Raw genomic sequence first — 23,868 nt, 5'->3', positions numbered from 1 at the left:
TCGTTTGAGATTAATTTATTGCGTTTACCTTTTTGAAGCACTACAAATAAAAGCCTGTTCCAAATTCTTACCATTTACAGGCAAAACACTTCATCATATTACTTTAAAACTAATACATCACCAACCTTTGAATCGCTGAGGTCCTTTTTAGGTTTTGTTTGATCAAGCAAACAAAACATCAAAATGAACCAAACAGTGATTATTTATTCAAGTTTATCACTCCCCAAATTTAAGCTGCCGCTCCTTTTCTAAACCATGCAGCTGTCTTGCTCGATTCTTCAGCTCCTCTGCCTTATTCTCATCCTTCTCTGTACCGTCCCCGAGTTTGTACATCCGGCTTGCATTGGCGCAGCCCCACACATGTCCCAGCTCACAAGCCTTGTTGGCATATTTTAAAGCCAGAGTCATATTTGGTGCCATGCCTTTAGAATTGCCCTCAATGAACAAGGCACTGAGGTTAAAGCAGGAGGGAGCAAAGCCGCCATTACAGGCTTTCTCATAGTACTGTCGAGCTACTGCTAGGTCGGGCCCTCCCTCCATGGCTCGCCCATCATGGCTCAACAGACCAACGTTATGGCAGGCATCTACAGACTTCTTTCCACCAGTGTTGCAGGAGCGCAAAAAGCAGGAGTAAGCCGTCTTCAGACACTCTGTAACTCCACCTGTTGGAAACATTTCAGACTGAGAACTTTGCACAGATATGTTGTCTGTTCTGTAGGGGTATAAGGTAAATAGATGCACACAGATAGAAAATTGATCTGAATTTCTAAGTTGTGTAAGGCAGTTACTACAACTCCAATTCCAAAAACGTTGGGATTCTCTGTAAAATGTAAACGAACAGAATGTAATGATTTGCAGATCTCATAAACCCATATTTTATTTCCAAATTAACATAAACTACATACCAGAAATTGAGACATTTTACCTTTTCATGGATAATATTAAGTAAGTGTTATCATGATGGCAGCAACGCATTACAAAGTTTGAACAAATCAAACAAAGTTTGAAATCAAAAACAACTGGAGGAGCATTTGACAGATAATTAGGTTAATTGGCAATAAGTCAGTAAAATGAATGGGTATAAGAGCATTTCAGAGAGGAAGAGTCTCTCAGATGTAAAGATGGCAGAGGTTCACCTGTCTGTAATAAACTGCATCTCCAAAAAGTTAACAATTTCAGAAAGAAGTGCCTCTCTGTAAAATTGTGAAGACTTTGAGGATCCCATCTTCTGCAGTATATAATATTATTAAAAACTTCAGAAAATCAGGAGGAATCTCTGTGCACAGGGGACAACAACAAAGGTCAAAAGATGGACAGGACTAGGACAATATTCCTCTCCTAAAACTCCATTAATGCCTCACTTCCTAAACATTTACAGACTCTGTTGCATTCAAGTAATTTTAAAGCCAGCCTAGCAACTAGTATTTAAAACGTGTATGAGACAAGTTCTTAATTTAAAATGTTTTGGAGGAAATAGAAAATTTTACTAAACTGACAGGATAAAAAGTTGCTTCCAATGTCTCTGGCTTCAATCTGATTAATTGAGCCTATATCACTTCACGCACCTTTATTTAATTGAAAGCATAAACTCAAAACTGTTTTAAACTTAATATTACAAAATGACACGTTCATCAAATATGTTCTTACAGAACCATAATAAAACAATTAATCTTTAATGTTAAATTTAGACTTAACTAAATTATCTTGAAATGTAAAATAAGTATTTTGGTTCTAACATTAATCTTTATACATTTGAACAGTAACAGTTGCCCCACTTTGTCTAACACAAGATGCAATGACAGTCTCAGCAGTTCATAAGCTGATTAAACAATAGAAAGTGCAATAATTTCCTCTAGAAATCTAGGAGATATGAAAAGTGACAGGAAATAGAAGATAAAAACTGCTACCTTTGCCTGTGACATGGTAAGCTCCCAGTTTATAGCAGCTCTCTCCATGTCCATTAGTCTCACAATTGTGTTTGAGTACATGTGCTGCAGAATCATAGTTTTTCTTCACTCCTTCCAAATAGTCGGCAAGCCTTTGGCACCCTAGAAAAAAAAAGTCAAATTTTAAGAACTAGTCATTTAACTGGTGTCATTGTTTTAGCACCACTAATCTGCGAACAGCGCAGGAGTTTCACCTTCAGGGTCCTTCTCTTTGTAGCACTGAAAACTGTATTCCACTCCCAAGTTATCCAAAAACTGCTTTACTTCATTTTCATCTTCAAAGTTTATAAGTCCAGCCATGTCTCAGCTTTTGCACACCCGCGCAACAGTCCCATGTGTTAGAGATCCTCCCACATCCAGTGCTGCTTGACCTTGGTGAATGAGGAATAGTGTGAGCGTTGCACAAGATTTCCTTGACTTAAAAACTCAATATGGCTGCCGTACGCCGTGAAGTTGTTATGGAAGCGCACTACGGTCACTCAAATAATTGCTTCTCCTTGAATATCAGAAGAACACGAACACACTTGTCTCCAGATTATCTCTTCCTGGTTTCGCAACCCTCCTCTGCGGGCTTCCGTAGTCCAGCCCTCTTGTAATGTACTTCCTGTGCTGTGACCTTTGTTTACTGTCTGTCTGACCAGTCGAAATAGCTCCCAACCGTGAATACTACTTCAACCAATTGGTTATTCAGTCCACGGTTTTCGTCGAAAGAATAATTGGTCGATATGAATTCATCAACAGCCGACAGTTTTCGACATTTTTGCATCGGGAGTGATTTTCCAGCACCGAGGCGACAACAAGTGAGCTAGCTGGTTTCTTTCGTTCTCCGCTAACATTCGTTGGTTGTCACATCTCGTCCTCTCCTCCTGGCTACTGTCGTACCAGTTAGCTTCACCTCAGTCCAGTCAGGTCAACATTGCAAACTTCGGAATCAGCCCATGACAACAACGAAGCAAAGTTACAGTCCTTCGTGCTGATATCGACACCAGTCTCTGTTGTATAAGCTAAAACCACAGTTTTTCTTTTAACCATAGCCATGGCCTGCAGTTTCCTAAACACGGTAAGGCACAGCTTTGGTTTCATGTAATGATATGTAATAAAGTATTGCGATCATGCTTCTTAATAAGACCTAAGGAAGCTGCATGAAATCCAGCTATACCAACAGCTATTTCTGTTTTCAGGATGATGCGGCTCCAGCGGCTCTGACTGACCTGTGTCTCACCTATGTGAGCCAAAACCTGGAGTATTTCTGCGTGAAGCGCCCAGATGGATCCTTGTGCTTCAGGGAGGCTGTACTCTTCCCACAGGAGCTAGCAGACCAGCTGCTAGCCAAGATGGCCACTGAAGGTAAACCTGGTACTCTAAAGACAGAAGTTCATTGTTGGCAATGCATAAACACTGCAGTCAAGTGCTCAGAATCTTCATATTAATGGAAACCAAAATGTTTATAATGTTTTGTTTAACCTCAATTAGTGTAGCTTGTCTGAAAATTGCAAGGGAAACAATGACTATGAGATCTAGGGGTCTTTGAGTATGATTTCCTTCATCAATCAGTATTTTCTGAACTATTTTTTATTTATTTTTTATGAATTAACTCAAAGAAAAACCTAATCCTACCTCTAGATTATAATCTCATAGTCATAGGCTTGGTGTTGTTTTCAAATAGTTACATTTTTATCATTTTTGTGGTGTTAATGCATCAGCTACTACCTAGTGTATGTTTTGTGTCTTGTTTAGAGAAAGGTCTGCTCGTGTTTACAGTTTTCTTAATATTGCCAGAGTAATGTAAGACTGTTCAGAGGGATTTATCATCTGCATCTCCTCAACTTCTATGCCTGTTCTAGGTAGCTTCTTCCCTAACCTACAAAAGAGTAAAATAATATGCTTGTATCTGCCTTAGTTATTATGTCATAAACCACATCGTTGTCAAAGCTTACCAGAGACAGCATTGTGCAACTCTTTTTCAGTGCTGTGTAAATCCCAAAGATGAACCTTGACACAAGTTTATCCCACCACAGGTCTGTTGAATGACAGCACAGTGGGTGTGTTTAGGAACTGCGAATACTTGAGGCTGAGAAGAGCCTGTGTCCGTACTGCACGGATCTCTGCAGAGGCCTTCAAGAAAGCCTTATGCCCTCACAGACTTCTGGAGCTGGATGCTGCCAGGGTCAATGCGGACCTAACCATTCCTGATATTCTGCAGGGACTTGCCACCAATAAATATTGTCAGGTACAAACTTGTCAGATTGTGTGACCCGAACCACCCCCTCATCTCTCAGCATTATGTATAATTTTAAATGTTTTTTTTTTTATTTTATTTTTTTTCAGGAATCCCTCCAGCGACTTGTCTTAACCGGTCTCACCATGTCCTCTCTGGAAGAACCAATCTGGTATCAGTTCAGCTCCCTACAGGGCCTGCGCTCTCTCTCTCTTGCTAATGTAGACTTTTATGATTCTGGGCTAGTTGATGTGTGTTCTCTGCCTCGGCTGGAAAGTCTCGACCTCTCCAACACTTCGATAACCAACCTTACTCCACTGCTGGGCCTGAAGGAGCGGCTGCGCTCACTAACGCTGCATCAGCTGAAGAGGCTAGAGATGAGCACTACTCAGCTGCTGGGAGTCATAGGCCAGTTGAATGTATTGCAGGTCAGTGAAAAGATGGAGTTTAGTTTAGTGTTGCCTCAAAAATATGTTTATGTCCGTTTATATCCGTGCTTGTTTGTACGTGTGAAACCCTGTCAACGCAGCACCTGGACATTAGCGATGATAAGCAGTTTACCTCAGACGTGGCTCGTCAGCTGCTCGCGCAGCCGCGGATCCTGCCTGCTCTCGTTTCCCTCGATGTCTCTGGGAGGAAACAGGTGTGTCTCTGGGATTGTACCAGTTCCTCAATTCTCTTGCAACTCAAATGTAAAGCACATACTTCAGAGTCAAGTTTCTTCTCATGTTTTTTAAATGTTGCAGGTGACAGATGCAGCTGTTAAGGTGTTTGTTGAGGAGAGACCAGGTATGACGTTTGTAGGACTTCTGGCCACAGATGCTGGTTTTTCTGACTTCCTTTCTGGAGAAGGAAATCTAAAGGTAGGAATAAACACACACAGATAAAATTACATTAAAAACTGTAGTTTTCTATGCTAACCCTGTGTGTGTGTGTGTGTGTGTGTGTGTGTGTGTGTGTGTGTGTGTGTGTGTGTGTGTGTGTGTGTGTGTGTGTGTGTGTGTGTGTGTGAACAGGTAACAGGAGAAGCTAATGAGACTCAGATCTGTGAGGCACTGCGGCGGTACAGTGAGAGGGAGGGTTTTGTGAGAGAAGCTCTATTTCACCTGTTCAGCCTGACCCATGTCATGGAAAAACCAAGGCCTGACATCCTAAAGGTAAACTAATGTTTTTCTCTCTCTCTCTCTCTCTCTTAGAAAGCAATATCAGTGATGTCATATATACTATTTTCTTTGTTTTTTTTTCCCAGCTGGTAGTTTTGGGTATGAAGAATCACCCAGCAACTCTAAATGTCCAGCTGGCAGCTAGCGCATGTGTGTTCAACCTGACGAAGCAGGACCTAGCAGCAGGAATGCCAGTTCGATTGCTGAGTACCGTCACTCAGCTTCTACTGGAGGCCATGAGGACTTTTCCCAACCACCAGCAGGTAGCTTTAAACTTAGCACAGTAGTATGCCACTAATTCCATTTATGGAGATTTTTCTTTTTGAGGTACAAAATGACTCAATTTTCCCTTTCCCAATTCAACCATCTCTTTATTTTTATATATATATGTATATATATATATATATATACATATATATATATATATATTACACACACACAATGGGCATTATAACACAGAGAATAAACAACAGAAAAATAAATTAAATGGTTTAAAATTTGTTCTTCAAAACAATATAACAAGAAATTGATACTTTATTTTTCCCTGTTGAGGTTGTAGTCAGTAGAGATATTTTTTCTACCATTTGTGTATCTGCAGATGTTTGAAGAAAGAACCTAACACTTCTGAATCGGTCATCACATTTTTATGACCTTAGGGAAAACAAATAATTGTGTTAGTCCCACCAAAACCAAACTTTTGAAATGCATGTAAACATGTCAGTCCAGCCGAAATTGTGCAAAACTGGAGCTCTCAAAACGGAACTAACACACTTAGATCATGCAGTTGGTGGTGAAATAACTCCTGCATTTACTATCTTGCTCAACGTTACTCATACAAACCTGGATGCACTGTACAAGCTCCAAAGTTCCTGCATCTTTTTGTGAAAACATTAAAATATGCATATATTAACACAACTGAATTTTAAACAAAGATCCGCTTTCATTCAGATATTTTACTGTTTGTCAAACAACTAAATGGGTCAGAATTGGGACAGAAAAGCAGCACATTAAGATTGTGTCAAGCTGTGGTTGTAAAGCATTTCCATACTGCTGCTTTGCTCTGATCAATCCCTATTTTTTTATAATAGCAGCATTATTGGGAAAAAACCTTTCAAGTAACTTAAAAAACAACATCTATGCAGTGAATTCAGCTACACTTAACGTATGATGCTCTCTCTCAGAAGTACCAGAATGTTTAGGATGTTTTTTTGCATATTGACATTTTTGGGTGAATTACTCAGTTACCTTTCTGTGCATGTACATTATCACACGGACAGTGGTCCAGTTAAGTGGCCAGGTCAAGGTATAAACATAGCTTGTTGTACATGTAACTGCAGTTAATGAAGTTGGCAATTGCTGTGGGTTTGGCTTTGTTAAAGGAGGTAGTGATAGAAGCCTGCAGCTTGGGGAGAGAGGTTATCCATTACAGGGACTTCCCATAACCAGACAAAAGATGCTTCCTTTTTTGTTTTCTAATGAGATAAAAACAATTATAAAATGGTACAGTGCTAAAGTTATCTTTGTATTTTATTTGTAATATAAGGATTTCCTGTTTCACATTGCAACTTAATTCTGGGATCTTTGAATTAGTAACTAATTGATGTATTTGTGCAGTAAGAATAAAGATTTTTTTTTTTATTATTAAAGCAATCCTTAAGTTATACAGTAAAAGTTGCACCATAAGAATTCCACATATATTAACTTTTGAACAAAACTTCTACTGTATTTTGCACTTTTTCCTTATATTTGCACCTCTTCACTTGAACAGAGCTGATTGGATAATTGCTTTATCAGTCAACTGAGGCCCTATCAACGGATATTTTTCAGGTTTCGCAACTAAGCTTTGCTTTCTTCTCCCTTAGCTGCAGAAGAACTGCCTACTGTCTCTGTGCAGCGATCGCATTTTGCAAGAGGTTCCATTCAACAGGTGAAAAACACATATTTTGTTACATACAAATTTCTGTCCTCTGTTTATGTACCTGAAACAAATGTTTCAAAAATACAATAAGAAAAACCCTAAAAGTAAAAAAATCTATAAATGTGCCTCAGTATGATGAATAATTTTGATGCTTCTGTCAAAAGCATAATTTAAAAATCCAAATTTTTTCTGCTTTAAAGGTTTGAAGCAGCTAAACTAGTGATGCAGTGGCTCTGCAACCACGAAGACCAGAACATGCAGAGAATGGCTGTCGCCATCATTTCCATACTGGCTGCTAAGGTTTGATTGGTGTTTTGTTTATGTGAGATTACCTGGTTTCCATGGATTTTAAACAATCTGCTATTTGAAAATGCTGATTTTTCTTTTTCTCTTTGCAGTTGTCCACAGAGCAGACAGCCCAGCTGGGAGCAGAGCTGTTCATAGTGAAGGTATGTTTGCATGATTTCTCCCTTTACTGATACATTTACCAGAAAAAGAGGTGAATTTTCATCACAAATACTTTATCTGTCTCTCTCTCTCTGGCTGCAGCAACTGCTCCACATTGTGCGACAGAAGGCAACTCAGGGCGTGGTGGACGCAACCCTCAAATTTACACTGAGCGCACTCTGGAACCTCACAGACGAATCACCTACAACCTGCCGCCATTTCATCGAGAACCAGGGGCTGGATCTGTTCATCAAAGTTCTGGAGGTACACAGAAATATCTACATGAACATGGAGCATGAACAGCCTGGAGCTGAATTCTGGAAATGAATCATCACTCATAATTTAGTGATTTTGACTATTATTACATATATGTAAACCTTTAAGGCTTTCTGACTCATTGTTGTTTTATATGTGTACATTCCCCTGCTATCCACCCTCTCTACAGTCTTTCCCCAATGAATCCTCCATTCAGCAGAAGGTTCTCGGTCTTCTGGTGAGTTTCCTGCTTTTTATTTTTTTGTTTGTTTTTAACTTTGAATGTTGACTGGAGTAACTGCATTTACACACCAGGATTGCTTCTCCCCTGTTTGCTGTGCAGAACAACATAGCAGAGGTTGGGGAGCTACACGAAGAGCTGATGGTGCAGGGCTTTCTGGATCACATCAGCACTCTGCTGCACAGCCCGGAGGTGGAGGTCAGCTACTTTGCAGCGGGCATCCTTGCACATCTGACGTCAAGAGGGGAGGAGGCCTGGACACTAAGCCCCAGTCTTCGGTCCTCACTGCTTGAACAGCTGGTAGAAAAAAACACAAACATGCTCATAACTTGGTTACATCCACACTCGGTGATTTCCATAGTTGTGTTGACTGTAATATGTTTGTGTGTCTCTAGCATGCGGTCATCATGAAGTGGCCTCCGCCAGAGAGTGAAATGGTGGCCTACAGGTAAGATGAAAGTTGCACATGACTGTTATTAAAAAAAATATTCCAGATACACTATTTTATAACATATTTTAAACTGTATACAAGACTTATATGTCATCTATATTAATAAAACTGGTGACTGAAGCCATCAAATAAATACATGAAATAAAGAGATCCATTTGAGATGCAGCAGAGTTAAAGTTGAGTCCCTAAATGCCCTCACAACATTTTTTTAAACACCAAAATGAAAAATAATAGAAAAGAATTAACCTTAAAACCCTGTCATAAAATTGTAGGACACAACCTGAAACAACTGACACTGAGATGAAAAGATCAAATATACTGTCTTTGTCTCCCTTTTCAGGTCATTTAACCCCTTCTTTCCCCTACTGGAGTGTTTTCATACCCCTGGTGTCCAGTTGTGGGCAGCCTGGGCCATGCAGCATGTGTGCAGCAAGAATGGTAAGACACACACAGACACACACATGTGGCGGTACTACTCCAGAGAGGCTGCATTTACATCTGCACAAAATCAGAACAAATGTACTGGATTTTAAAACTTTGCATTTACATACAGAAGAGCAACAGCTGATGTGAACAAGTGCCTGTTTGTTTTATGGAACTGTAGAAGATAAAAATAGTTCTTGAAAAAGGTAAATCTATAACACTACTGTACAAACAGGGAGCAAACCTTGCAGACACATTCGTGCTCTAAAGTAAGCGCAACAAGTAAGTGGAAGGTCCTAAATCATGAATCATGAATCACACAGTTCTAGGGGTTTTTTGTATGTAAATTTGAGTTGGAAAAATATCAAAAGGGAGCCAAGATTTCCACAAATTAAAGCAGGTCACTGTGTGTCAGTGTACAAGTGGTGAGTGTATGAGCGTAAAATCAACCCAGCACTTTCTGCATTAAAAGCTAGCGTGTGGAAATATTTTGGCTACTATAAAGATGAAGAAAAGTACCTGGACAAGAGCCACAGTATATGCAAGTTGTGTCAAACTAAACTTAAATATTTTGGGAACATGACAAAAGTCAGATATCATGTTACATGTTTCCACTTGGAGTGGTAAGAAAATCCCATACTTGTAGCTGTTGCCAACCAGAGGACCACCGAGCAAGCAATGGCAAAGTTTCCACAGAGAAAAACCAAAACAAATCCCAAACTCCATTAGATCTTTTCTTGCCAAGGATTTATGTCCATATTGAGAATGTTGCGCACTTTGGAGCTGAGATATTTTATAATAAATTCACAAAAGCTGTGCTTCACAGTAAAACTTAAACTGTTTTATTTGGTTGAAGGGTTATATTGTTAATAGTACAAAGCAGTATAATGTTGGTTATAAGTTTGTTATTTATGTTAGTGATTGAGAATATGCTCAACTTTGCATTTATTTACTTCAAGAATCCTGCTACAGGCATATTTTCCCTGATGGTATGTTGCAGTGCTGGGATAAATGCTTCAAGCTTCAAGATGAAATGCCGAATCACTTCCATTTATTTAATCAAAATAGATATTGGAAGTAAATTCATAATGGGTAAAATCAAATACTTTGCTTTTAAAAGTATAAAGGAGTCAAATAATTGTTTTATAATCACATCAGATTATAGATCACGCAGTGATGAAACACGATCAACAACCAATAGATGAGCTCTGACAAAAGCAGAAACAGGAATCCCGACAGTCAGAACAACAGCAAAAATGGACAACAAAAAAAAAAAAGACGAACAACGGTGGATCGTCCAGAAAGAGAAGCGGATGGTTATTAAGAAGTAAATGTCTGCTGTGGATCAATTATGTGTTACAGTATCATGATCTAACAAATGAGAGAAGAATAGAAAACTCATTCATCTCTCCAGATTCTGATGAGTCGGTGTAAATCCTGGTGGAGATGCAAAGGCACACTTAATAATGTGTAATTCCCTCCTGGAGGGAAACTCTCCCCTTGTTTGCTTTGCTGTGGGCAGATCAGCCCTGTTTGATATCAACTGTCCAACATATCACAAAAAATGCTATAAGAATCTAGTCTTTTAAAAAGTGATTCACAGTCTTTATCAAATCTCAGTCTGAAACTAGGCTGAGGCTTAAAACTCTAAACATTTGTCTTTAGATGTGAGCTGGTGGTTTTCTAGAGTCTTTTGCAAATCTTTTAAAAGTCTTCTGGTGTAAGACCAGCATTAATCGAATCATTTAAAGATTCATATCCTACAGTACATACACACCCGTTAATACCAGCTTATCAGTGTGCTTTTTACACTTTACCGGTGTTGAACAGGCTTACTGAAGGAGTAACGACTCAACTCTGAAGATAAGCCTTCTCACCTTTTAAGCTGATTGATTGTCAACATACAATATGTTTCACATGCAAAACATTTTGGATCATCAAAAGCACACGCTGCTCTTAGAGTGCACCCATTCTGCAATACATCTGAACCATTCACCTGTCACTGACAGGATGGAGGTACGGAGGGAAGTTGCAGGAAGATTTTGTTAAAATACAGGGGAATCAGCATGTTGTTTGGTTTTTTTTGGTCAGTACAAGTGCTATCATGAAAACTTTTGGATACCTCTCCTTTCCACTGTCTGCAGCTTCACGCTACTGCAGCATGTTGTTGGAGGAGGGCGGTCTGCAGCAGCTGGAGCATGTTCATGCACATCCACAGACCCACAGAGACGTCAAACTGCTGGCTGAAAGCATTCTGGAGAGTCTTCAACGCCACAGAGCCAGAACAGGTCAACCTGCACACACGAGCCGCCGGCCACCACCACATTAACGCCACAGAGGTAAAAGCTCATGAGCACGAGTCGTATTTACATTTTCTATCTTGGACTAAGAACAGTTTAAGAGATTTAATCCTTTAACATCTTCTGTTTCAGAATGATGCTCCCTCCTCAAGAAGAGGACACAAGTCTGGTTCCCACCACAGTGAGAGGACGTGCATGTGTGCGATTGTAAATGTATATTTCACAAACGTACACTTAAAAGAGTAAAGGACGGAGGCGTTGCAATTCTTTGCACACACACACTAACTTTATTTATTTCCTTTGTGTTTGTTTCAAAACAAATATTTGTGTGCAAATCCTTCAATTAAGATCTGAAATTATGATAAGCTGTTGGTCTGTTAAGCTAAATTTGGAGTATTTTTGTGCTTGCTGACTTTGGTATCAAGATGTTTTTTTTGTTTGTTTTGTTTTCTTTCTTTCTTTTTTTTTTTTTCTTGTTTTTTTGTACCAAAAACATGCTAGTTCACACTTGGAAATCTCAGACTGGGATTGAACCCCAATAGCTGAGCTGAGGGCCAGTTCCCTGCTGTGCTCATAATGTTGCCAAATGCTCTGGTTGATTAATCTTTAAATGTATGCATGACACTGCTGTGAGCTCAAGCATGCTAGTCTGAATGCTGCTTATATTCATTTTAGGAACGTCTGCTTATGTTTATAGCAGTGCTCTGTTCACTGAATGGGTCCTCAAAACTACTGTTGCTCCCCTCTTTCCTTCGTCTTCTATCTGCTAATGCCTTTGATATGATGTGACAGACAACTTGCCAAGGGTGTGTCAGTGGGTTCAAATGTTCCCAACATTACATCAGAAACCCAGACTATATTAGAAGTCTGAAAATCTCCAGTGTATTGGTCTTTGCTGAACATTGTGCAGCTCTAAATCACTCATGTCAGTGGCAAAAAACCAGCAGCACAGAAAACTCAAGCAGAATTTACATGATAGGTTGCGTACCACGGTCTGTTTTGACTGGGTTAGTGCACAATGCACTCTCCAGAACATAAATGGTGGGCAGCATAGTCATGTTAGATATAATGTAGAGTCTCAACTGTTTTCTCTTTGAGAAATTTGTGTATATATTATGTTCGCTCTGCATCTCAATGTGTCAGTCTTAAAGACAGAGACAGCACTTCGGTGTGATCGTGTGTATGTACGTTTGTACAAGTAGCTGAATCTACAAGAGTGTATGTAATTTGTACATAATAGACTAGAGAGAAATAGGCATTGTTCAGAAATGTTTGAATTGGTGGCATGGAAATTATTCTATTGTATGTCTTCTGTTTTAAGAGTCATGATAAAGTGGAAAATTAGCAGCCGTGTGATATTAAGCTGTTATAGAAGACTGTCCAGAGAAGACAACCCTGATGCCCACATTTTCCTTTTTCTGCTCTTAAGCCCCCTGCTAGCATTTTCTTTGCAATCAATACCAACTTCTCTTTAAAAAGTTTTAATAAGACTGTGACCCTGAGGTAATGTTAGATCAGGGAAGGCTTGTTAAAATGATGAGATGTATGTAGATGGAGATGAATACATTTGGCTACAAAATGGTACTCTACATCACATCTCAGTGAATTATGGTTTTATTATTTTCTGAAATCTCTTATGTGAGCTTGGTATTTATGTATGTCTCCCAGATTAATCCACAGTTTAAACAAAGACTAGAGAACATAACTGTTTTTTTTTCCTCTCCAACAAATTAATTTGACCAAGTAAATGTCACTGGGAATTAAAACAGAAGGCCAGTTTTTTACAAGGAATTTAATTCAAATGGAAAATGCAAGACGTCCTGATACTGTATGTTTGCGCCATGTTGCTGCTCATGTTTTCAAGTTAGGAAATAAAGAATGTACATTGCCATAAACTGGAGATGACACTTGTGTGGCTTTTTTGTTCAGCCATAAAAAGCAGAATGTAATAAAGTAAGAAGAAAAAGTAAATATTCTAACCTTTATTGGCTGACTGTCACAAAAGCAAACAACCTAAACTAACGCACGGACACTGGGGAAAATCAATAGATGGTAAGAGTCTGGCATGAGTTTACAGAGTGTATAGAGCATACATGTAGTCATGTGAGTGCGACACATTTATTCTCCAGTGTATCGTGGAGGTCTCTTCTCGATGAAGGCTGCCATGCCCTCCTGTCTGTCCCGCGTGGGGATGACCTGAAATGTGATGGAGAGTTAAGCAGCGGCAGCATCAAATCATCTGCTCAATCATCCACATATTTTACATAGAGATTTAGGCCAAAGGAAAATTCCTGACCCGGGAATCTTCACAGAGTTCTGGAAACACCTCTTACCCGAGCGTAACACATCCTCTCTATTGCCATTGCTGAACTAATGTCAACCTGGAAGAGAAAAATAAAAGTCACTGCTTTTACTTGTGTAATGAATTACAAAAAATAAAAAACACTGAAGATCTGTGATTAACAAAGTACCTCAATTCCTCTATTCATTGCCTCCTTTGCCATCCGCACAGCAATAGGAGCCTGGGCATCGGAGAAAAAAAAGAGCATAAGAAGCTGATTATACACATACACATTATACACCAGCTGTTATAGCCATCACCATGAAGCTCCTACTTCGCATAGTCATGGACCGGATCGTTATTTACTGCTGAATCAAGGAAGGTGTTTAAATATCTTGGGATCTTCCTCATGATTTGGGGTAAAATAGCAACATCAGCAGTGATGATCATGAGACTGAAACTACGGGTCACAAAAATTAAGTTTTCTCTGGAGCTAGGCTGGAGCTCAGGCACCAAATGAAAATGCTCCTTTGGGGTGAGAGGGAGCAGTTCAGGCAATGCCCCAGCACATTTTTGGAATTTCTTGGAGGGGTTACATGTCTTGTAATGTAGGGATGGACCTCTGAGCAATCCTGATTAGCCTGCTTCCACCACAACCAAACATCAGGCAAGTGGAAGACAACAGCCGCAACGACAAAAAGATCAAAAAGCTATCATCGCCTCCACCTCACTCTCGTTCACTTCAATCTGTCACTCAATCCACACTGAATTTGCTGTGAATGTGTGAGCTTTGCTATATGTGGTCCACTTCTCCACTTGACTGCCACTCTGGCCCCACTGACTGGGAGCATCGGAGCTGGAGTGAAAGATATCTGGAGTGACAGAGGCCTGGAGGGAGAGAAGAGAAAAGCAAGGGGAAGGTGGGAAGAAAACACCAGGACGAATGAAAAGAGGGAGAAGAGATGAGATAGAGAGCAGATGCTTGTCTGAAGGAAGAGAGACGATATATTAGTGTCTAGGCTTTATCACAATGAGAAAATTGAGTGTTTACATCCTACCTGGGGCAGTATCTCTCTAGCCAGGCTGAGCGCCTCTCCGTAGGCAGCATCTCCTGTCTGGTTCTGTTGTACAGCTCTGTTTACCAGCCCCATCTCCAAAGCAGTCTCCCCCCCCAAACGCCTACCTGAGGTAGACAGAGACAGAGTTATACACAAAGCCATTTTGTAATTTTTTGCCACTTGTGTTTCTGTATCACCACCTGTGAATATGAGCTCCTTGGCCAGAGTGATGCCAACCATCCGCGGCAGCCGCTGACTGCCCCCTGCAGGACAAACCACGTCAAGGTGAACTCTCACAGCTGCTTCATCGCTCAACCTAAAGAATCAATGCAGTCCAGGGTCAATTCTGTGACCTCTGTTTGTCTTACCGGCCCCTGGGAGCAGCCCCCGTGTCGTCTCAATCAGACCCATCTGTGCAGAATATGCTGAAACACACACAAAGAGAGAGAGAAGGGCAGTTGAAGGTCTATGCTGCTGAGTGTCATTAAGCTCAGGAAGGTGCAAAGTCTGACTGATGCTTCTGTCAGAGCAGCAGACCCAAACACCTGCTCACCTAGCTGGTCCAGGTTTGACCAATCACAGAGCTCCCATGCCTAACACAACCAATCACACACAGAATCATCTGCACAAACAGCTGGGCAGATGGCTATCATTAGTCCCCACACACTCATCAAGAGAAAAATAGTCCCACAGGTGGAAAACACACACCTTTAAAATGCCTCGCTTAAATTACTAATGCAAACTTTTATCATATATAAGACATCCAGTTCAGCCTTTAATATGTTCTAAAGCACTGTTTGTCAAATGAGGGTAAACAACTCTTTTGATTACTTGGAGACAGTACAGGAGATACAAGAGAAAATAGACAAAAAACAAAAATAGTTGTAAACTACATTTTCTAAATTTTATATTCAGTTTAATTCATCCATGTCACCTCAACCCATGTCACCTACACACCAGGATTTTTTACACATTCTGGCTCATACCAGATAACATCACCTGTCAATCACTTGTCAGCATGGAAACGTGAAACATGGCTGAAGTGTAGCAGCGATGCTGCTGAAAACGGAGTCAGCTGCCAAATAAGGTGACAAATAAAATTCTGTTGGTATTTAGGCAAAAATGTTTTAATTTGGATTTACATCCACCCAAGGCAATATGTTTCTTATGTGGGGAGAAACTATCCAACAGCAGCACGAAGCCAGCGCATCTCTGGTGGCGTCTCTCTAGAAAGTTCGTTGTCATGTTTTTAAGCCGTTTGAGTTTTTTTTTAAAGGAGGAAATTTGCTGAATTTATGTCAACACAAGACACAATGGGAAACGCCTCCACCTCATCATCAAAAGCCCTGGAGGCTTCTGATGTGGTGTCTTTGCTCAAGGCTAATGCCAAAAAAAAACCCTCACCATCACGGAAGACCTCATCCTGCCTGCAGGCAGAAACAATGATGGACAAAAATGCAGCGGAAAAACTAAAATCTGCACCTTTGTCGGCTGATAAACCAACATCGAAGTATCTGTTGGATGTGGCATGCTAGCCTGCAGCTGTTTTTAGCTGTTTGGTAAACGATGAAAAAAAATTGTAAATACATAGTTTAAAAAAAAAAACATTTTTTAATGAGTTGCGGGAAAACTTGAATATTTTCACTCCATAACTGAATAAATCTGGCACTGATAGCACCTTGTTGTTTATCTCTACTTCTAACCAAAACTGGCGGTACTAGGCTAAAGAATTATTCCACAGGGAGTACAAAGTTTGAGAAACACTACCCTAAAGTAATGGTTTATTCCAGTTAGAGTTCATAAGTTCCATGTTCCAATTAGGAAAAATTAAAACAATTTTCAAGCCTTTCTTTAAAATTTCATTAGAAAAAAACAACTAGCTAAAGACTCAGGGACCGCCTGAACTGAAAAGCTCTGCTCTGATCTACAGTACTGCAAAAACAAGAGCTGTCAGTCTGCAGAAATGACCCTAAGCGCTGCTATCCTCCACCACCCTGTTTCAACTCGCCGCTGATCTTATATGACTGGACATGTGACGGATGCAAAGCGAACATGACATCACCTTTCCAAGCGAATTAACATCACCTGAATGAAGAACAAAGACGTGACTCAAGCGTAAAGCAGCCTCCTCCTGCTCTGGATTGACAGGTGAAGTCACTCACCAGCGGTGCGGAGGTCACAGGCCAAGGCGAGCTCCAGTCCACCTCCGAGGGCAGTGCCGTCCATCGCCGCGATGGTCGGCGTGGGCAACGATGCTGCCAAGGCATTGACACACAGTGAGGAAAGTCCACAACTGTCTGTACACACATATTAACATGAGCCCATTTATCTATCGATTCTCTTTCTACCTATTTGAGTCATGAGGGAGCGCAGGCCGTGAACAAACAGATCAGACTCAGTGTTGTTCATCAGAGCTCTCTCTTTTAGGTCAGCACCTATGTACACACACATGACACACACAAATTATCACCTCATACAGAAACAGGTTTTCTGGTATGTTTCAGATGTAAATGAGACCTCTCACCTGCACAGAAAACTCCTGGTACTAAACTCCTGAAGATAACAACTCGCACTGCAGAGTCTCTGGACAGAGTGGACACCAGCTCCTTCATCTGAACACACACAGGACTCAGTCACTGTGTGCATGTAAACATGTGTGTGTGTCAGCTGTAGAGGCATGCTTACCTGTGACACAAACACATGGCCGAGAGCATTTCTTGCTTTATGTCGGCACATCATAACTTCAACGATGCCTGATGTTAGAAAGATAATAAGGGCACCGAGAGGACAGCAAGAAGAAATTAATAACAGAGATAAAGATGCAAGTATTACTTCCTGTTGCCATGGCAACGTGTCTAATCAGAGCTTGTCAACAGATCTCACGGTCATACAACCTTCCCAAACAAGCCATACTTGTTCCGTCTTTTTCAAATTGTACCATCTTTAATGGTAACATTTAACATGCAAACTGAGGCATGTGGGGTCTGAGATTAATCTGGTTTTTCGTCATTTCTGAGCATTACAAAGTCTGATCTTGGAATAAACTTAAGGAGATGTCCAGTCCTGGATAGATAGAGAGTTATGCTGAATGTTTTCCACTTGTCTATTATCCTTCTCGCTTAAAGCTGGATACAACTGCTGTCTGCTTTGAAGATCCTGATGCATGGTATGAGACAAAGCTTTGTTTACACACCTTTAAGAGTATTTTAAAAATTACCCTGAAGAAAACTGCTAGGTGCTGCAGTGATTCACACAGAAAGAATGCTCCTCATTTAGGCTCCTCATACAGAAAATGGATGGAAAATTATTGTTCTTTTACATAACTTTATAACTGGACGTAAAAATTTGTGTTGGATTTAATTGGTAAAGGGTGTAAATAATTCTGTGTCTTGCAATAATATTTGGAATTCTTTTTTTTAATATGAAACGGTTTCTTGTTTTATGCTGCCAACTTGACTGGGACTGCCTCAATTCCTAGCTAACTAAAAGACAAAAAATATTAATTCATTCTTTAAAACAATAATCTAGCTCCAACTAAAATAGCTCAGTTTGAAAAAAGCGATAACTATGAAATACTATTTATCAATTCATTCATTTAGAAACAATAATCTTTACATTTGCATTGAAATATTAAGTCTATACAGAAAAAAACCTTAAATAAATTATTATTATCATCACTATCAATGATAATAATAATTCTGTAGTTTAAAAAAGTAAAATAAAAATAGATTTTAGCTAAAAATAGTAAGAGGAAGAAAAACCAAAGGAAAGTTTAAGATCCTTGTTTATAATATGGTTTTAGGTACAGATTCTTCAACAGAGACTTTGTAAATTCTGATGCTTCATGACTTCTCCAGAGAAATAAACACAAGTCTTTTCTAAAGATAATTTAGATCTAAAGATAATTTAGATGGGTCTCATCACCTGTGGGAATACAGCCTGTTTTTTATTAGAACGTATATACATTTGACATTTTAACAGGAAAAACAGGATTTGAAAGTAGAAGTCTTGAGCTCCAAATGCGTCCCTACCCTCGTCTTCCCCCTCTAACCGCTTCAGGTCCACCTCTGCGCGATCAGCCGCCTGTGTGCTCTGGCTGCGGCTGTTAGCGGCAGTGTGCGCCGTCAGAAAGCGGCCGCCTCGGCCAACAAGTCGCGCTCCGTCCCGAATGGTCACGTGGGCGGTTCGGCGGTGCGATTCGCGCAGATTCATCCGGCAACTCTGCGCTGCCAGTCTGCAAAACAGAGTTGTCATCCTGGCCCTCTACTTTTGCGTTTGACCTCCAGAAAGCAGGATGAGAGCGGAGCAAAGTTGGGAGCCAGACAGCAGGAAGTTGTTCTTCTTCTTCTTCAGGGGATTTTTATTTTGGTGATTGCAAAGCAACGTTTAGCAGGAAGTTTGGTGGAGGTTTCTTCCTGTAAGAGGAGGGACTTGGCCTCCTGGTCTGACTCTGAATCCAGCAGTGGCAAAGTGCAAGAATGGCTCAAACAAGACAGAAAACACTCAAGTTAAAATTTAATGACAATATTTAAACATTTAAGCCTTAAAATTTGGAAATTTTTGGATTTCTTTGAGTTGTTCATAGAGTGCAAATTTTTGGTCAAACAGATACAGTCACCATTTCCTTCAAAGAAAATCAAATGATAGAATTTGAGATTGTTTATTTATTTTGCATTTCCTCAGTCTAACCTCTGTCTCTTAAACACACAAAGAAACACACAACTCTATCGTAAACTTAAACCTGACAATAATCTGAATCCCCTTGAATAATTTATATGTGGACACACCTGTGTTCCTCAAAAAGAAGCTGAATTTTCACATTGTACTCCTGCAAACAGACTTTGGTCCCTATAGGATGAATAAGTATTTGATGCCATGCCTCTGGTGTGTCCAGTCTAGACAGAGCAGCTTGTTGAGATAAGATTTTTCCGTGAAGCTGTTTATGTCTAGTCTGACTATGCATTATTGAGCAAGTCTTCACAAGTTATGCAACCATGCAGTAAGACAGTGGCTCTCATGGCACAACAGCTTCAGATAAAGAGAGAGCCGAGTCTGAGCGTAGATTTGCATGCACGTGATAGAAGTGGGCCAGTTGTCAATCATTTTTTATCATCATTATTTTAATTTTTTAATTATTTTTTTATTATTATTTTTGATCAGAAGTTTTCAGAGTAATTTTTATTGCTTTCTGACTTCTTCATCTTTATGTGATTAACAGTGACGCTACTTTGGCTGATAAGTCCTATTAATTTTGCAACTGGGATGTAAAAAATTTAATTCTGAAAACACAGTAAAATGTAACATCCGAATTTAGGGATTTGAAAGTATAAACCGATATTCTATACAAAATAGAGCACAAAAACCCTGAGATGTTAAAAGTTAGACATTTTACTGTGTCATGATAAATATTAGCTTAAATTGAATTTGATGGCAGCAATTTGTCTCAAAAAACAATGGAATGGAGCAACACAACAAGCAGCTAAAAACACATCTTTTTAAACTTACTTAGTTTTATTTGTTTTTGTGATCTACTTTGTGATTTTTATTTTGAAAGGTGCTGTGTAAATAAACATTTACCTACTTACTTTACAGGATACAAATGTAGATTCTACTGAAGAGAAACAGCTGGAGGGGCATGTTGTATATATACATATTAGCTTTACAGGTACCAATCTTTGACATATTTGGGTATAAAAACAGCGCTTTACAGAGGTAGAGTCTCTACAAGTAAAAATGGGCAGACGTTCAGCAATCTGCAAAACCTTCTGGTCATGATCTTCATTTCTCTCATGGTAATGATTGCATGAGCTTGAAAACAGTTTGAGAAATCACCTTCTGTGACTACAGCTGTACCACAAAGAGGTTAAAACTCCATCAAGCAAAGATGAAGGATATGTGAACATGATCTATCACCACCATCTTCTCTGGTCCAAAATCATTTAAAATGGACTGACACAAAGTGTGAAAGTATTCTGTGATCACACTCAAAAAAAAAATTTGAAATACCCTTTTAAATATCACAGAGTCTGCATCCTCTGAACTAAAGAGGCGAAGGACTTTCTGACTGAATGAGCACTAACTTTAAAAGCCTGCCTCTGGCAAATGGCATGATGCATAAATGTCGTTGGAACTGGAAAATTTGCACATCCGAAAAAGGAACCATCTATGTTGGAGGGTTTATACAGGTTTTAAGGCAACATATATTATTTCCATACAGACAGCATCTTTCAAGGAAGGCCTTGCATATTTCAGCAGGACAATGAAAACCCCACACTGAATCTAAAACTGTATAACTTTATAGAAAAAGGTCCAGGTGCTGGACATATCTTTTTTTTAATGGGCAAGTTGTTGTATTTTAAACACTGAAATTCTGTTCCTGTTTTTAGTAACCTTTATATTAATTTATTCAGCACTTTTATAAGACTGTTATGTTGTATTGTATGTATTGTGGACATGTCACTCTTGGACATAAACGTATAAATAAGGGTAAAATTTAAGAAAAGCCCCACCTTTATTGGAACTGGATTTTTAAATTGATGAGATGGATGCAAAGGGTGTAGTGTATGTGGCTGTGTGTGTCTGGCAGGTGTCAAATCAAGATTATATGGATAAAGTGAAAATGAGATTATGTTCATAACTGCACAGAGGTATTCTTAACATACATTTTGACTCAGAAATGTTACCACTGTAAAGACACAGGTTCAATAAAAAAGTGGGAAAGATAGTAAGACAAGACATTTAATTATAAATGTTATCTGTGATCAGCATCCCTTGAGGTAATAGAAGAGAGAGATTAGGATTAGCCTGTGGGTTGTGTTGCACTGAGGTGGAAACATTACCTGAAGGATCAAGAGAAGAACAGGTTGTTCAGATTTGATGCCTGGCAGGTTTTCGTTTGTCTTTTTGTGTGTGTCTTGAAACAGGCAGCGGATGGAAGATGACGCTAGCAGTTTGAGTGTGAGAGTGGGTGAGTGACAGAAGCTAAGCTTGATGGACTCTGACTGACGCAGACAGCTTAAAACAGGACAAGATACCTGAACACGCATCACACCAGGACTGATCTCCAAGATAAATACAAGCCAACTAAACAATTACTCCCATCAATAAGGATAAAATCATAAGAAGTTAGTTGTTCAGATTAGTGTTTTTCTTTGCTGCCAAATTTCTTTTATTCCCCAGTCTTTACCTGATCCCATGCAGCTTTCCCCCTCCAATCCTGTAGAGGTCATCCTTGTATCAGAAGGCTGAACATAGGGACTGAAGCTCTGTCCTGCTGTTTCTTCTTTTGTTTCACCATGGACCTCTGTTTGGTTTCACCTTCCACACTTGTCAGAGTCAATAACAGGCTTCTCTAGAGACACATGAGCTCATAAAAAAAGAGTCTCCCTCTCAGCCTCCGTCTCATCATCTACTTTTATCAGAAGCAGGTGTGTGTGTGTGTGTGTGTGTGTACACTGCCTCAGATAGACACCCATTCTCAGCCTCATCAAAGCCCAGGGCTTAGTTTGAACAGTGAGGCCTGGTGACAGGGTACGATGTCGCGCATGAGTCACAGAGAGTGAGTGGTGCTCATCTTCCAAGATATCTGTCAAAAGTAAGATGGCACAGTGATCTGCTCAGGGCAAGTGCAATGTTTTTGACCTTTGTATCTGATGATACTAACACATGATTGTGTTTGGCAAGCTGAGTCTGAACACTGGGCTTTTGCTCCACATACATCTATAAAAACACTCAGCTCAGTCTTTTTAAAAATGTCATTTATCTACAAAACCTTGAAAGAAAACAATTATTATGAATGCTGCTTTATTTGTAGGCACATTTTTGGATGCAATGGAAACAAAAATGATGGAAAAAATGATAAAGCAGGGTGAATATTGAAGGAGATTGTACATGTGTGTAAGAAAGGGCAGGACACAGACAGGGGGTGCAGTTACGAGCCCATTAATATCACTTTAAGTGCATAAAAGCAGGGTGGAGTGGATTAATATTATCTCTGGATAATTTTGACATCCTAAAACATCCCACCTGAACACCCATGCACATTCATGCATGTGCACATGCAAAATGTCATGTTAATCCATCCATGAGCCGCTAAGATGTTTCTGTGCCCAACACTACTGTATTTTTACTAACACCAAATATGCAATCTTACCTTCTATCAATAAAAGTGAACAAATTTGGATTATTCCACTGAAACTAGTCCCAGTGAAATGCAGAGTTTCTTTATTTAATGCCAAAAAACTCTCTTGTCAAGCTGGGAAATGCATTAATCAAAACCACACATATTCTAAAGGTAGTCACCTGAAATAGAAAAGTCAGGAGTATTTAGGGTTGACACATGGCTTTAGTAGTGTAAATGTTCCATGCACATTACTACACAAAAGACACCATGTACAGTATTTGACCAGTTTCTGATGACTCCTCTTCTGACCTCTTACAGGCCATAAATAAAATATAATATTTCTGCGTTCTGTCTCTTCATGTTTAATCAACTTTCTTTCCCCAGATCACACGCCCATAAATTCAGCACAGAGTACACAGAGGCAGTCAAGACTGACTGATAGATGACTGTGCTCTGGGTTAAATTACATTAGGATGATGGAGCTGGTTATGTGCTGAAAAAAAACCATCAGGCTCGTAGCCTGAAAGATGGGGCACAGTGGGAGAAGAGTTACGACCATACTGAGCCATCAGGAGAAAAGGGAAGGGAAGAATTACAGCTTTATAAAAAAAAGTATTGCAACAGAACTCAGCCGATGCTGAGTAAAAATCTGCTGCTAGTCGATAGTTTCACTCACCATTATTCAGTCCAGCAATCCCACCAAAGAAGTCCTAAACATGGGGGTAATAGATGAAAAGCAAAGGTGACGCCCCCAATGGCAGCACTGAACCTCCCTTTAGATTTGGGATCAGACATGCTGTCTGGCAGAGGACAGATGACACTGAGCCTAACCCTAACCCTATTAAAAAATAAAGATGTTTCACTGCTCAGCCTGGTCTCTACACTCTACACACACACACACACACACATATACACACAAACATGAAAACAAAAAACAGCCATTAAGATTACTCACATGCTATACATGATCATACGAGACAAAACCTGAAGAATGATGTACCCTTGACATGTAACAATCTATGAACTTATGCACATTCATGCACAT

The 23,868-nt window shown here is 39.7% G+C and overlaps 3 protein-coding genes across 5 annotated transcripts; 1 reads left to right on the top strand and 2 right to left on the bottom strand.

Annotated features, from left to right (window-relative positions):
• LOC121652805 (cytochrome c oxidase assembly factor 7) lies at positions 1 to 2,484 on the bottom strand. Its single transcript, XM_042005828.1, has 3 exons — positions 2,141 to 2,484; positions 1,908 to 2,048; positions 1 to 662 (listed from the first exon to the last, which is right to left on the bottom strand). The coding sequence occupies exons 1-3, from the start codon at positions 2,244 to 2,246 to the stop codon at positions 217 to 219; spliced, it is 693 nt and encodes a 230-aa protein (XP_041861762.1). The 5' UTR covers positions 2,247 to 2,484; the 3' UTR covers positions 1 to 216.
• Positions 2,485 to 2,561: 77 nt separating this feature from the next.
• On the top strand, positions 2,562 to 12,286 carry zyg11 (zyg-11 homolog (C. elegans)). The gene is made up of 18 exons (XM_042005822.1): positions 2,562 to 3,006; positions 3,128 to 3,293; positions 3,965 to 4,176; positions 4,275 to 4,592; positions 4,694 to 4,807; positions 4,911 to 5,027; positions 5,181 to 5,321; positions 5,414 to 5,590; positions 7,190 to 7,254; positions 7,446 to 7,545; positions 7,644 to 7,694; positions 7,795 to 7,956; positions 8,138 to 8,185; positions 8,291 to 8,488; positions 8,584 to 8,636; positions 8,980 to 9,077; positions 11,207 to 11,401; positions 11,495 to 12,286. The coding sequence occupies exons 1-17, from the start codon at positions 2,983 to 2,985 to the stop codon at positions 11,389 to 11,391; spliced, it is 2,229 nt and encodes a 742-aa protein (XP_041861756.1). The 5' UTR covers positions 2,562 to 2,982; the 3' UTR covers positions 11,392 to 11,401; positions 11,495 to 12,286.
• A 1,043-nt stretch (positions 12,287 to 13,329) lies between these two features.
• Positions 13,330 to 19,113, bottom strand: echdc2 (enoyl CoA hydratase domain containing 2). Of its 3 annotated transcripts, none has more exons than XM_042005824.1 (12): positions 18,924 to 19,113; positions 18,733 to 18,893; positions 17,387 to 17,454; positions 17,226 to 17,313; positions 17,050 to 17,136; positions 16,864 to 16,956; positions 15,070 to 15,126; positions 14,902 to 14,964; positions 14,702 to 14,826; positions 13,834 to 13,884; positions 13,696 to 13,743; positions 13,330 to 13,558 (listed from the first exon to the last, which is right to left on the bottom strand). In XM_042005824.1, the coding sequence occupies exons 1-12, from the start codon at positions 18,953 to 18,955 to the stop codon at positions 13,481 to 13,483; spliced, it is 951 nt and encodes a 316-aa protein (XP_041861758.1). In that variant the 5' UTR covers positions 18,956 to 19,113; the 3' UTR covers positions 13,330 to 13,480. The 3 variants fall into 3 exon arrangements, with proteins under 3 accessions (XP_041861758.1, XP_041861759.1, XP_041861757.1); XM_042005825.1 differs by having other exon boundaries at positions 18,733 to 18,897; positions 18,928 to 19,113; XM_042005823.1 differs by having other exon boundaries at positions 18,733 to 19,113.
• Between the last annotated feature and the right edge of the window lie 4,755 nt (positions 19,114 to 23,868).

This window comes from Melanotaenia boesemani, chromosome 14, assembly GCF_017639745.1.
Source record: "Melanotaenia boesemani isolate fMelBoe1 chromosome 14, fMelBoe1.pri, whole genome shotgun sequence".
Classification (NCBI taxonomy): domain Eukaryota; kingdom Metazoa; phylum Chordata; class Actinopteri; order Atheriniformes; family Melanotaeniidae; genus Melanotaenia; species Melanotaenia boesemani.
The sequence above is the reverse complement of the archived record's forward strand: the minus strand, read 5'-3'. Positions and strand labels throughout refer to the sequence as shown.